At 38.2% G+C, this 15642-nt stretch overlaps 2 protein-coding genes across 2 annotated transcripts; both read left to right on the top strand.

Annotated features, from left to right (window-relative positions):
- Positions 1-11876: 11876 nt before the first annotated feature.
- On the top strand, positions 11877-13457 carry LOC114881517. The gene is made up of 2 exons (XM_029198330.2): positions 11877-12015; positions 12088-13457. The coding sequence occupies exons 1-2, from the start codon at positions 11877-11879 to the stop codon at positions 13455-13457; spliced, it is 1509 nt and encodes a 502-aa protein (XP_029054163.2).
- A 244-nt stretch (positions 13458-13701) lies between these two features.
- On the top strand, positions 13702-15402 carry LOC114881516. Its single transcript, XM_046288178.1, has 3 exons — positions 13702-13808; positions 13911-14278; positions 14564-15402. Exons 1-3 carry the CDS (start codon positions 13702-13704, stop codon positions 15400-15402), a joined length of 1314 nt encoding a protein of 437 aa, XP_046144134.1.
- Positions 15403-15642: the final 240 nt, after the last annotated feature.

The raw sequence follows: 15642 nt of genomic DNA, 5'->3' as shown, positions 1-15642 counted from the left end.
CCCATTTTATCATATGGATGCAATAAGGAATGTTTAATGGAATTAATTAAATTGTACCGCTTTGAGTTAATAACTTCAAATATTTTTTTATTTATTCTATATTCTTTGCAGTGTTGTCCTGCACTTATGATTACTTAACCTAATATTTGAATACTTATTTCATACCTTTCTGGCCTTTCTGGGCTTGTGATCGCTGATGCTCTCTTCCAGGGACAGCACAATCTGTAATTGTATAAAAGACTTAATAAAAGTTCCCTTTAAATGACTCACGCATATTTAATACTAATATCCAGTAATATAGGAACTCATACCTGCATTATGCAATGGCTTCTCTTCTTTTAGACTTAGTCTGTTTAAGTCGTTGCATTGGATTTCTACAAACAACAGAAGAATATTTGTTAAACATACCAGTCTACAACTAAGAAAGATAGTAAAACCAAAAGTAATATTCGTTTATGGTAACAGACTAACCTCTGGATGGTCCAGGAAGTGCTGTGTATTCCACATGTCCCACGATGCCACTCTTATCGTCCACCCCACGGTGCAGTCAGGTTTGCCTGTCAGAACAAAATTAAATAACATTATAGATACATTTCATGCTAGAAGTATTATTATGTATTTTCATTATACAGGTATAAGTGAAAACTTACATTCTTCTTCTTCTTCTGGTACTTCCATCCGGATGTCTTGCTGCTCGATTTTAATAGAGGCAGCCTCTGACACTGTGTAATAAATATTTTCATTAACAATTATCTGCAAACGCAACAGAAATTATGTAAGAGTATTACCTGGTAAGTTCAGTGTTGGAACTGCTGATGTTGTCAGCTTCTTCATCATTATATACTTCTGTTCGAAGTGGCTGCTGCAGATCACCCGGGATTTCAGCTGTTCGGGTGAAAGCAGTGACAAATTGGGGTTGTCACATGCTTCCACCCACTGCACCATCCTCTTCGTGTCCACAGAGGGAAAGTTGAACGTCTTCAGAAGTTCACTTCTGCATCCTCGGACACTGCATTTTTTCTTCTTCCTTCTTTAAAGATACATATTAATAATTACTATCTTATCTTAGAAACTGCTTAAATTAAAGCAAACAATATATTATTATAACACCAATGTAAACAGTTATTGTTTTCAATAACAATTTTAAAAAATTCTGTACTTACTTAATTTCTATCTTCTTGTGCTGTTGCTGCATCTCATTGTTAGCAGAAATCTTGAAAAAGTCTGAAATAAACTGGAAGCCACCTGAAAAAAACCTCAGAATCTCTGTTTCATTAATAATAATACTAATAATAGTAGTAATAATAACAACAATAATAATAAAAATGAAAAGAACAAAAACAATAACGGTAATAACTAATAAATTGTATTATTGATATGACTGTCCACGCTGTCGCTTTAGTGACCGTTATCGTGGTTAATCGTCATATTTTTTAAGTCTCTTTAAATTTTGAAACAATTGAAAAACGCGGCGTTAAATTTCGCGGGAACATGACGTCACGATATCTTTAGTTGTGTATGTTAAAATCAGTGATACAAGGTATGCATGTAGAGAAGCGACATCAGCGCTGCCTGGATTTTCTGCGCCGAGTTAAAATTTGCATCAAGTTCACAAGAGTGGAGCTTGGAGGGCCTGGTTGACATGGTCATCGGTTACGCGTGTTTATTCACTCACTCGTTCCTTTTCCTTCCGGGAATTGTATAAGTTTGTGCAAATTTGCAAATTTGCAAATTTATGCATCATGTACTTATTTGTAACTTGCGATGTGAAGTGTTAACTAAATTAATTAATTATTGAATTCTGCTAATTTAAACTTAATTTAAATTTAATTAGCGCGGAGGTGGTTGTGGTGATAGTGCGCGCTCTACCGTGTTGCTTGTGTTCCATTGCAGTGTATGTGTTTTAAGTGATGCTATTTGCTCTGTTTTGTGTATATTATATTATTTTATTTTATTTTATTATACATATTACGATCATATTCATGCTTATTATGCTTAATTTACGTTTTACGTTTATGTTTATTTTACGATCAATTCACATATTGAATATTGAATATATTATTCACTTATGCTATGCTATGTAACGTCGCGAAGTTCTCCCTCTCACTGAGTTCTCCGCGTACTTTTTGTATGATTTGTATCTACGTTGTTAGCTAGGTAGAGGTTCTTACTTACCTTTCGCTGGGCGAGGATACCTGTAGAAATAGGTCGTCCTGGTGGATGTAGACGGTAGGGTAGATGTTCGAGTCAAGATCACACACTTCCGATCACAACAAATGTTTATTGGGTTTAAATACAATCCTTAACTTGCGCGCTCTTTACAGATGACGATTTGCTCTGTCGGGTCTCTGAGTCCCGTAGCAGAGTCGTACTTTGTGGATTTCTGTACGCGTATTTGTATTGAATCCCGGATTCGCGTTAAACGGACTGGCCGATTCTGAATGAATTTTACGGAAGTGATCCGGTTATACACTATAATTGATCTGTGACTATACTATAATTGATTGCGAACTGTTCCTGCACAAAATTTGATCTGATACGAGTTCTGTACTATAATTGGTCTGTGTTGTTTCTGTAGTATATTTTGTCTGCTTGCGGGCGGTTTGGTCTCGTTATTATATATTGATTAATGAGGTCGACTTTGATTTGGCAATTCGGGTGAACCACCTCGTCCGGATCGTCAGCGTTCTTGCCGTACGACATCCCGGCTGAGTTGCTCACTCAGAATTTTTGCGGAGCGATGAATTTGGATGGTGCAATAGAAGTTCAAAGAATTTGTATCGCGAAATGTAAGTTTAAAGAATCTGTATGGCGAAATATAAGTTTAAAGAATTTAGGTCGCGAAATAGCGGCTTAAAGAGTTTGGGTGGCGAAATAGAAATTTTAAAGAATGCGTCACAGGACGTGACAGCTATTATACTATTATATTATATTATTATTTTAGATTATCGTAGATTTTGGATTACCCCTAGTTATACCTAATCAGTATTCTGTGCTGAATTGATTGTAAATTGTATGGCATTGTTGTTTATATAACTTCCTACCTCTTATTTTATTAAAATTGAGTGAATAAATGAACAGGGTGGCTAGTGGCGGCATATGACATATTAAATTGAATTAAATTAAATGACTTGATTTCTGATTATTAATATGTGTTTGTTTTATTTCACTGTACCTGCTGTGATTATATCTATTTGTCTTGGTTTAATGGGTCTTATATTATAGAATTTAGTAGAGTTTATCTGGATTGGATGGTTTAATGAGTTTATATTGTGCGCGCATATTGCATTTATAATCCTTTTATGTATTTTAAGGATGGGTTTGATTTTGGTTTCTTGGTTTCTTAGTTTCTCTTGTAGTATCGTACATTGTTCTAAGCTTTCGGAGGTTGTTTGGGTTCCTAGACGTTATTAGTTAATTGTAAACTATAAGATGTATGAATGACGCTGACTTTGGTTTACTGGTTATTGTTCGCTGTTCATTATTCTTATTCTTATTGTCATTCTTGGTCACTCTGACATGTTTCAGGGACTTCTTTCACCAATTGTGTGTTCATGTTTCACGTTCCATGTTTCTGTAATATCGTTCACTGCTCATTTTGTAGCTCTCAGCACCCCTTTTGGATAATGTTTTGCATATTATGGCTAACGTAATTCTAAGGCAGTTGTGACGGTTGGTGGATCTGGGAATTTTGATGATTTATGGTACTTTATGCAATCTTTTGTACATTGATTTATCCTATCTTAACTGCAATTCTGATTTGGAAAGTGTTAGTTCAGTATTGGTTAATATGGTGGGTGCTCAGGGAAGCATACGCTGCAGCAGTCTTTCTGGCATGATACTATGTCTTTATTGTTTTCTATACATACATATATGCATCTTGGTTCCTTAAATTCTTTGAAATTCTTGATTTCCTGGGCCGTGGATCTCATTTGACTTTCCTATAACAATGTCTGGTTTGGTTTTAGTACTCATATGTCTTCTCTATCAATCGGGATCAAAAGGGGTTTAATGGAATTGTTTCATTTAAATTGATTATAATATGAGGAGTTTAATTAACTATCTACATTAGTATACTTTATTAAATTGATTACATTTGGTGTGTTTTTTGTTACATATTATATATATGCATATGTTCATAGTAATTTTGATCTATTTCTCTTCATATTAGAGATTAGTTTTCTTTTACCTCCATATTATAGTTTAGTAATAATACGGTGGTATGTGGTGTTCATTATTTGATTAGTTTTGTTCATCACACGTTGTATTACGTTGACTTACTTGTATCTGTATCAGTATTAACGTTAATATCACACTTATCGGAGCGGTATGATAATTCAGTAACAATATACGCAATTTATAACTATCTGAATTGTTTTGATGCTGATTTACGTCTCATGTTGCTCCTCATATTGTGTCAGGTGGGTATTTTCTTCCCCTATTAATCGTTACGTTTTGCCTCCGCTTCTATTGGCCGGCGTAAGGGTTTCCTGCAAATGAACTAAGATTGTGGTTACGATTTGATATTTGATACTATGGTTAATTTCTGATGTTAATAGTTCTATTTCCTCCTATTATGCTCATTATATTCATCATCTTAATCTTATGAGATATATGTTGCCACTTATCTTTATCGATGATTTGCTCACAATAATTTATAATTGTTGTTCATCGCCTTCATTTGATCATTGATTGTTTCTCCACCATCTCTGCTTGTCAATCACGTTTGAGGTTGTGGTTGTGTAGAATGTTCTAGCAAATTTAAGCAATTTCAATAACTCCAATGAATAATTTCAATTATTAGTATTATATTATGTTCACCATCTATTTATTTTCTTCCTTTCTTCTTCTTTTATTCCCAGCTGATCTTCTTTGAAGATATGGTATTTTTCCATGAATTGATGTGATAGGAATGTTTTATGTTTTATGTACTGTGCTTGATGCTTGGCGTTAGCATCATCGATTGGCCTGCTCCATTTTATGATTGCTCGTCTTCTAAGTACATCTGTTCATTGCAGGATTACTTGGTTCTACGTAGCACAGACTAGTAGTTTAAATAATCCTAATGGACTTTCATTTACATTATCTTGGTTATCTTGGCATCTTGGCATCTTGGCTTTTCAGGAGGGATTCTCAACTTCAACTTCACTGGTTTGAGCGCTTCATGTAAGCTCTCAGTTTAGTTCTTATTAATTGTAAATTAATTGTAATTTTCTTTCAGTCACCTTGATAGTTTTAACGGATGGTTGCGAGGATTTCCCTGTCACACATGCATTTGCTTATTACACTACACATATGGCGTACCCTTGTTCATGTTTCTTCATTTTGAGGTGATGTATGTGCCTACTTAGCATTAGGACCCGCTGTTTCTGGTTATACTCTATATTTTACATTTTACCTTTACTTCTGACAATAATTAGCAGCATTCTATGTTTTACTTCTTTTCTCTCATTACTGGCATCTGCTATCTACTATTGTCAGGCGACTTTTACTTTACGCTTCGCATCCGTGGTTTATTTTCATTTCACCTTATAGTTTATCTTGAATTTTATTTATTTTAACGATATGATTATATTGTGTGCTAGTGTTAAATTAAACACTTTTACTTTTATTCTTCCCCTCCTGCTTGGCTGCTTCGTTGTATATTTGACGTTTGAGGTTAGGAGGGTTTTGTTGGTTATTTGCTTTTGCTTGCTTATATCGAGTTCACATATGCTTGCTTCTTATGTTTAGTTTACATGTTCTCATATTTATTACTGTTTCTTTCTTTATTTTAACTGTTTCTTTAGCTGCTCTGTTGCATTAGATGCATATAAGCGTTGATTTTCTGTTGTATTTTGTTAATTACGTTTAAGTACGTTTATTATATTTATTATTTTATTATTGTATCCATTTGTCAGCTGTTATTTATTGTTCGTTTATGGGCTCTTCTATTCTATTCTATTCTATTCATGGGCATCATGGGCTTATTTATTCATTATTCATTATTCATTATTTCATTATTTCATTATTTCATTATTTCATTATTTCATTATTTCATTATTTCATTATTTCATTATTTCATTATTTCATTATTTCATTATTTCATTATTTCATTATTTCATTATTTCATTATTTCATTATTTCATTATTTCATTATTTCATTATTTCATTATTTCATTATTGCATCTTTGAGCATTCGAAGCGCTATGCTTGCCATGAGTGTCTGAGGGTTTGTGTGTGTGTGTAAAGTATGTATGGGACAAGTCATCGAGGATTGCAGCCTACGAAGACGAGGCACAGTCAACCGGGAAAAGGACTCGCCCCGGGCCCTGGCTGTGCTGAAGAGCAAGCCCTGCTGAAGCAGGTGAACACATGGCGCGACCACCCGTTGAGCAAGAGCTCCGGTTCTTGGTACTATATCTACATTGGATATAATGTAATATACCTATCCGTTCCCACAGATCAATGCACATTCAATGACAACATCGTTGATACTATATCTACATTCGATATCATGCTATATCCTAATCCCTTCCCACAGATCAATGTGCATTTGATAACAACATCGTTGATACTCTATCCACATTGGATATGATGTAATATACTAATCCATTCCCACAGATCAATGTACATTTGAGAACAATATCATTTACACTATATCTACATTAGATATAATGTAATATACTGATCCGTTCCCACAGATCAATGTACATTTAATAACATCGTTGATACTATATCTACATTGGATATAATGTTATATACTGATCCCGTCCCACAGACCAATGTACATTTAATAACAATATCATTACTGCTATTTCTTCATTAGATATAATGTAATATACTGATCCTTTCCCACAGATCAATGTGCATATAATAACAGTATCGTTATTACTATATCTACATTAGAAATGTAATATACTGATCCCTTCCCACAGATCAGTGAACATATAATAACAGTGTCGTTATTACTAAATCTACACCATATATGTAATATACATTTAATAACAATATCATTATTTCTATATCTACATCAGAAGTAATTTAATATACTGGTTTAATACCACAGACCAATGTACATTTAATAACAATATCATTATTACTATATCTACATCAGATGTAATTTATTATACTGATTTAATCCCACAGACCAATGTACATTTAATAACAATATCATTATTACTATATCTACATTGGATCTAATGTAATATACTGACTCCTTCCCACAGATCAATGTACATTTGACAACAATATCATTATTACTATATCTACATTAGATATAATGTAATATACTGATCCCTTCCCACAGATCAATGTACATTTAATAACATCGTTGATACTATATCTACATTGGATATAATGTTATATACTAATCCCGTCCCACAGACCAATGTACATTTAATAACAATATCATTACTGCTATTTCTTCATTAGATATAATGTAATATACTGATCCTTTCCCACAGATCAATGTGCATATAATAACAGTATCGTTATTACTATATCTACATTAGAAATGTAATATACTGATCCCTTCCCACAGATCAGTGAACATATAATAACAGTGTCGTTATTACTAAATCTACACCATATATGTAATATACATTTAATAACAATATCATTATTTCTATATCTACATCAGAAGTAATTTAATATACTGGTTTAATACCACAGACCAATGTACATTTAATAACAATATCATTATTACTATATCTACATCAGATGTAATTTATTATACTGATTTAATCCCACAGACCAATGTACATTTAATAACAATATCATTATTACTATATCTACATTGGATCTAATGTAATATACTGACTCCTTCCCACAGATCAATGTACATTTGACAACAATATCATTATTACTATATCTACATTAGATATAATGTAATATACTGATCCCTTCCCACAGATCAATGTACATTTAATAACATCGTTGATACTATATCTACATTGGATATAATGTTATATACTAATCCCGTCCCACAGACCAATGTACATTTAATAACAATATCATTACTGCTATTTCTTCATTAGATATAATGTAATATACTGATCCTTTCCCACAGATCAATGTGCATATAATAACAGTATCGTTATTACTATATCTACATTAGAAATGTAATATACTGATCCCTTCCCACAGATCAGTGAACATATAATAACAGTGTCGTTATTACTAAATCTACACCATATATGTAATATACATTTAATAACAATATCATTATTTCTATATCTACATCAGAAGTAATTTAATATACTGGTTTAATACCACAGACCAATGTACATTTAATAACAATATCATTATTACTATATCTACATCAGATGTAATTTATTATACTGATTTAATCCCACAGACCAATGTACATTTAATAACAATATCATTATTACTATATCTACATTGGATCTAATGTAATATACTGACTCCTTCCCACAGATCAATGTACATTTGACAACAATATCATTATTACTATATCTACATTAGATATAATGTAATATACTGATCCCTTCGCACAGATCAATGTACATATAATAACAGTATCGTTATTACTATATCTACATTAGATATAATGTAATATACTGATTTGTTCCCTCAGACCAATGTTCATTTAATAACAATATCATTATTACTGTATCTACATTAGATATAATGTAATTTACTGATCCCTTCGCACAGATCAATGTACATATAATAACAGTATCGTTGTTACTATATCTACATTAGATATAATGTAATATACTGATTTAATCCCACAGACCAATGTACATTTAATAACAATATCATTATTACTATATCTACATTGTATCTAATGTAATGTACTGATTTCTTCCCACAGATCAATGTACATTTGATAACAATATCATTATTACTATATCTAGACTAGATATAATGTAATATACTGATCCCTTCCCACAGATCAATGTGCATATAATAACAGTATCGTTATTATTATATCTACATTAGATATGTAATATACATTTAATAACTGTATCATTATTACTATATCTACATCAGATGTAATTTAATATACTGATTTAATCCCACAGACCAATGTACATTTAATAACAATATCATTATTACTATATCATTATTACTATTATCGCATTGCGATAAGGCCAGGAAAGTTAGAAGACACTGCCTCCTGGTGCTGTGGGTCATGAAAAACGCGTTCAACACCATCAGGTGGAGCAGCATTGTAAGAAATATGCGACAGAGAGGCTTCCCGGAAATGCTAATTAACATGGTACGTGTTTATCTGCAGGACAGATGGATTATATGCAGGAGTAAGGACACTGACTGCAGGTACCAGGTTTTTGTGGGCGTTCCTCAGGGTCCGTCATCGGCCCTCTTTTATGGAACTTGGTGTATGACGACCTCCTGAGGATTAGTACAAGATGGGACGTGCACCTAGTTGGATATGCTGATGACATAGGTGTCATCATAATTGACAAAAATCTAGCTAGGATGATATCAGTGGCCGAGTCAACAATTAGAGAAATGGGGCGTGACACAAGAAGGAGGGGCTTAGCCTCGCACACCACAAAACAGAAGCCATCCTGCTTACAGGCAGAAAAGTGGCAGGGGGCCTGAAAATAAAGTGTGGGGATCAACAAATTAAGACAGCGCGAGAAGCTAAATACTTGGGGGTCACATTCGAGATTGCAGAATATTTAAAATGCACATTATAACTGCCTGTAATAAGGCCCTAAAATACGCAAACACATTGGCACAGCTCATGCCAAACATAAACGGGGCAAGGAATGTGGCCCGCAAATTATATTACAAAGTAGTAGAGTCGGTTGTTCTCTACGCGGCTCCAATCTGGGCTAAGGGACTCGAGAGCAAGGGTAATGCAGGTATCCTCCGTAGTACGCAACGTACTGCGTTACTAAGAGTCGCACACGCGTATAGGACGGTGTCTGCCGATGCGTTGTGTGTTATAACGGGGGAGATCCCGATAGAGTTAATTATCCGTGAAAGGGAGGAAATATACAACAAAAAAGAGGAAGAACAGGACAAAGACGGCGAGAGTACAGGGAGAATCAAAGAAAGTGGCCACGCCATCACGATGGAAAGATGGCAGCATAAATGGGAAAATTCAGATAAAGGGAGATGGACTAATAGTCTGATCCCGGTAATAAAGGAGTGGCGTGCCTGCGGGCCCAGTCTTTTCAATTTCCACCTGACCCAGGTGCTGACGGGCCGTGGGTGCTTTGGCACTTTTCGCAAGAAAATAAAAAAAGGTGGTCAAAACGGAGCTGAATGCTGGTTTTGCCCAGGATGTGAGGATAACCCAGAACACTTTCTATTTGAGTGTAGTAGATGGAGCAGAGATAGGGCAAAATTTTGCTCCCTCCTACACGCAGAGTTTAACAAAGGTAGTTTCATGAAGTTCCTCAAAGAAGAAGCTACGAGAAGTTTTGTAATAGCGTATATAACCGCGACATTGAGGGAGAAAGAAGATTATGAGAGGAAAAGAGCAAGAGAAGATGCAACAACAACAAAAACAACAGCGAGAAGAAGAAGAAGAAGAAGAAGAAGAAGAAGAAGAAGAAGAAGAAGAAGAAGAAGAAGAAGGAGGAGGGGTAGAGGTAAAATAAAACATTGAAAGCATGAAATAATGATGAATGAATGTGCACAATCTATTCTCTGCTTATTTATATAATTATTTATCCTACGAAAAAACCTGTTTGTTCGTCTGTTTGAATTATTTATTTATATTAGCTAATTTCTACTCACCTCTTAATATGTTCTAGTAATAGCGGTTTGTTCATCGTCACTACCTTTAGACCGGTCTTGTGAGATCCCCTGTATATAGAAAAATTGAGGTAATGCAGAGCAAGTTGATCTTACTTGTAAAACTGTAGACTCCTGAGGGTTAAGCCTTTTGATAAGTTTTTATTATTATTACTAATTGACGATGTTTGATTTTAAAAATTGACCATTTACCGTTTTATATATGAAGCATTTAGATTTTAGGGTTTTAAGTATCTTATTCGAGGACGGAGGGACACTCCTTTAGTATTTTATGATTTTATGACGAAAAGGTGCCAGTAAATGGCTCCCCGATAGGTGATATATGGAGGCCAATAAAGGGCATTGGCCCATGAAAGACACGCCCTTTATTAAGGACTATGGTATGGATAGTTACTGTGCTCTATTTTGTAGCCGAAAATGCTGGCCGCCCCCGAAGTAATGCTCAACAGCGGTTCCGGGGGCGCGGTTCCATCGAGACCGGCAGCACGATAGTGAAATCGAGGTGGGTTTTTTAGAGGGTAAGCTATTGCAGCAGTCCCACACTGCCGAGCGACCATCAGCTCGGCGTGCGTAAAGCATTTTTCCCCCTCGTAAAAAAAAAAAAAAGATATAGTAATAATGATATTGTTATCAAATGTACCTTGATCTGTGAGAAAGAATCAGTATATTACATTATATCTAGTGTAGATATAGTAATAATGATATTGTTATTAAATGCACATTGGTCTGTGGAATTAAATAAGTATATTAAACTACATCTGATGTAGATATAGTAATAATGATATTGTTATTAAATGTACATAGGTCTGTGGGAGTAAATCAGTATATTAAATTACATCTGATGTAGATATAGTAATAATGATATTGTTATTAAATGTATATTACATATCTAAAGTAGATATAGTTATAACGATACTGTTATTATATGTACATTGATCTGTGGGAAGGGATCAGTATATTACATTATATCCAATGTAGATATAGTATCAACGATGTTGTTATTAAATGTACATTGATCTGTGGGAACGGCTCAGTATATTAAATCATATCTAATGTGGATATAGTAGTAATGATATTGTTATTAAATGTATATTACATAACTAATGTAGATACAGTAATAACGATACTGTTATTATATGTACATTCCTCTGTGGGTAGCAGATCCTCAATTTCTCGTCTCCAGACCGGTGGACATCATTCTCGGAGTAGACGCTTACGGGCAAGTCATCAGGTCAAATATCATTCGGAACACGTCATCACCGTTGATCGCTCAACGTTAGATCTTCGGTTGGCTCATAATCGGGCCCCTCGAAGACACTCAGACAATTCGCTGGACTTCTCATCAAGTGACAGTCAATAATACTGATCGCCAATTGAGTGAGTTACTCAGTCGCTTCTGGACGCAGCCATCGCAGGACACGGCACCCTTGCTCACGCCAGACGAGCAGGAGTGCGAAGATCATTTCAAGACTACGCATTCAAGAGACTCCGCAGGAAGATACATCGTGCGATTGCCGCTCAAACTTCATCCAAAAGCACTCGGCAATTCGTATCAGGCGGCGCATAACTGTCTTCAGCGGATTCTCAGACGACTCAGCAAGGACGCTCAGTACAAACATCTGTACACCAAGTTCATGCTCGAATATGAGCAGCTTGGTCACATGGTAAGACTGAACAATGACTCAATAATCAGTCCGTTTCAGTACTTTCTTCCGCATCATGGCGTTCTGAAGTTGGGCAGCACGACCACCGCATTGCGTGTGGTGTTCAACGGCTCCAGTCCAACTTCATCAGGATACTCGCTGAACCATCTTCTACATACTGGTCCAAATCTGATGCTGAATATCGCAGATCTGCTCATTTGGATACGCAGATACAAACATCTGTTTGCCACTGACGTCACGAAGATGTACCGACAAATCAAGGTGCATCCAGACGACTGGAGCTTGCAGCAGATAGTCTGGCTTGATGACACGCAGAAGGGAACGCAGTACCAGCTGACCACGGTCACGTACGGGACGAAAGCTGCACCGTACTTGGCTGTCCGAACACTCTTGCAACTCGCTGAGGATGAAGGGTCGAAATATCACCTTGCTGTTGAACCCATCAAAAACGGCAGGTATGTCGATGACATTTTTGGTGGTGCAGATACAGCAGAGCATCTACAGGACGTTGCAAATCAGCTGACGCAACTCTGTCAAGCTGGTGGATTTCCATTGGCAAAATGGCATTCCACGAGCAAATCGTTGCTAGAAGACCTCGCACCAGATCAAAACAACGCAGCAATTTCATTCGACGACTGTGCAACCAAAATTCTCGGAATTAAATGGATTCCACATCAGGACACACTTAACTTCGCGACCATATCAGCTACGCAACGCACGCAGTTTACGAAACGCCTCGTCCTCTCAGAAGTAGCACAACTCTTTGATCCACTCGGTTTTGTTGCACCTGTAATTATCAGAGCGAAAATTCTTATTCAAGAGCTTTGGTTACAGGAACTCAGTTGGGACGACATTCTGCCGCTTCATATTACTCAACGATGGTTATGCATCAGGGAAGATCTAACCAGCTTGGTCAAGCTTTCCATCCCACGATGGTTCAACACCACGACCACGTCGACAGTTGAACTTCATGGCTTCGCTGATGCCTCAGTCCTCGCAATGGCAGCCGTCGTCTACCTCGTTGTCCACTCACCGTCCGCGGGTACCCACTGAACTCACAGCAGTGCTGCTACTTTCAAAACTGATGCGGCATGTTCACGCTACTTTGAACATGCCCGTTTCTCAGACATTTATATGGACGGATTCAGAAGTTACGCTGGCATGGATCAAAACCCACCCCTCCAAATGGAAGGATTACGTACGCAACTGGGTAATCCAAATCCAGGAGATCACGCAGAACTTTCACTGGAGGCATGTACCAGGATCATCGAATCCAGCTGACTACGCGTCAAGAGGCATGACGACAGAACAGCTTCAACAGCACTCTCTTTGGTGGACGGGACCACCGTGGCTTACGCAACCTCAGAACATGTGGCCCAAGCAGACCAGTGTCGACGCAGACGAGTTGGGCGCCCCTGAAGCTCGTGCTGTCGTCTCACTCCACACGGCAAACGCAGTAAAGGAATATTCATGGGAATTAATCTATAAATATTCTTGTGTTAACAGATTACTCAGAATCACCGCTCTTTGCCTCAAATTGGTGGACAAGCTGTCCAAACGTCAGGACGCTTCGCCCACGCATTTCATCTCAGCAGCTGATATGGAAAGGGCCAGAATCTATTGGATTCAGACCACGCAGGCCACATTCTTTAAAGATGAACTCGCTGCACTCGCCAAGGGAACAACGCTTCCTTCGGCGCATCCATTTACGAGGCTCACCGCTTACCTTGACCATCAAGGGATCGCCAGGGTAGGCGGGCGCCTCCAACACTCGGAGCTTTCACACGACGGCAAACACCCTATCATCTTGCCTCGTGATTCAAGTTTCTCAGCGCTTCTCATCGACCACGCACATCGTCAGACCATGCATGGAGGTACGCAATCCACCCTCGCTTTTCTCAGATAACGCTACTGGATTCTCGGTGGACGAGCTCTAGTGAAAACACATATCCTGCGGTGCGTGAAGTGCGCTCGGCAGAGAGGGATCCGTGCTCATCAACTGATGGGCCAACTACCTCTTTGTCGGGTCACTCCATCGCGCCCGTTCACACACACTGGTGTGGACTACGCAGGACCGCTCACGCTGAAGACTTGGAAAGACAGAGGAGCCAAGACGCAGAAAGGGTGGATTTGTGCATTCGTCTGCTTCGCAACATCAGCTGTACACTTGGAAGTTGTCACCGACTACTCAGCCGACGCGTTCCTCGCAGCCTATCGCAGATTCGCAGCAAGGAGAGGAACTGCAGCCTCTCTCTACTCAGATTGCGGCACCAGCTTCCAAGGATCGGACGCGCAGTTAAAAAAGCTGTACAAGGACAGCACACGCGAAAACCACGACATCGAAGCTCTACTCGCCAAGGATGGTACGCAGTGGCACTTCAACCCTCCTGCCGCTCCACACATGGGTGGAAAGTGGGAGGCAGTGGTCAAGTCTCTCAAATTCCATCTGAAGAGGACGATTGGAGATGCTTTATTGACGTTCGAGGAATCAATAACATTGCTCGCGCAGATTGAAGCCATCCTCAATTCAAGACCGTTGGAATCACTCAGCGATGATCCAGACGACGTCTCAGCCCTCTCACCAGGACACTTCCTGATCGGATCGCCGCTCAACGCAGTGCCAGAGCCCACGCTTCTCGACATCTCAGTCAACAGATTGTCAAGGTGGCAATTTCTACAGCCGCACCTCCAACAATTTTGGAGACTCTGGTCAACGCAGTACTTGCAGCGACTCCAGGCCATCTCAAAATGGGATCAACCGTCCAACGAGATCAAGGTAGGCTCTCTGGTTCTCATTACTGATGAACGCTTGCCTCCAGGGAAATGGCCCATGGCCAGGGTTCTCAGTCTGATGCCAGGAAAGGATGGACTGACCAGGGTCGTCACCCTCAAGACGGCCACCACAACGCTCACACGGCCCATCGCCAAGTTGGCTCCTCTTCATCAGCCCTCTCAGGACAACGCGGACACGCAGACCACATCATCGACTAGTCGCTGATGGCGGGGGGGGGGGGGGGGGAATGTTGGCGAAATTCCCCAAATTGTCGCAGAACATGAAGTTGGCAACGAAAGTATTTCGTCGGAGCGTCGTTACCGATAGCGGCAGCACCTCTCGGGCCTACATTGTCCACGCGGTCCCCTCTCCACGCGGAACCGGCACGATCGACGCAATGATTGATTTCCTTCTTCTTGATCGATCTTTCGACGCGTACGCACGTGCCTCGCAGTCCTCTCTGTT

The sequence above is a fragment of the Osmia bicornis genome, chromosome 12 (genome assembly GCF_907164935.1).
Source record: "Osmia bicornis bicornis chromosome 12, iOsmBic2.1, whole genome shotgun sequence".
Lineage (NCBI taxonomy): Eukaryota > Metazoa > Arthropoda > Insecta > Hymenoptera > Megachilidae > Osmia > Osmia bicornis.
The sequence above is the reverse complement of the archived record's forward strand: the minus strand, read 5'-3'. Positions and strand labels throughout refer to the sequence as shown.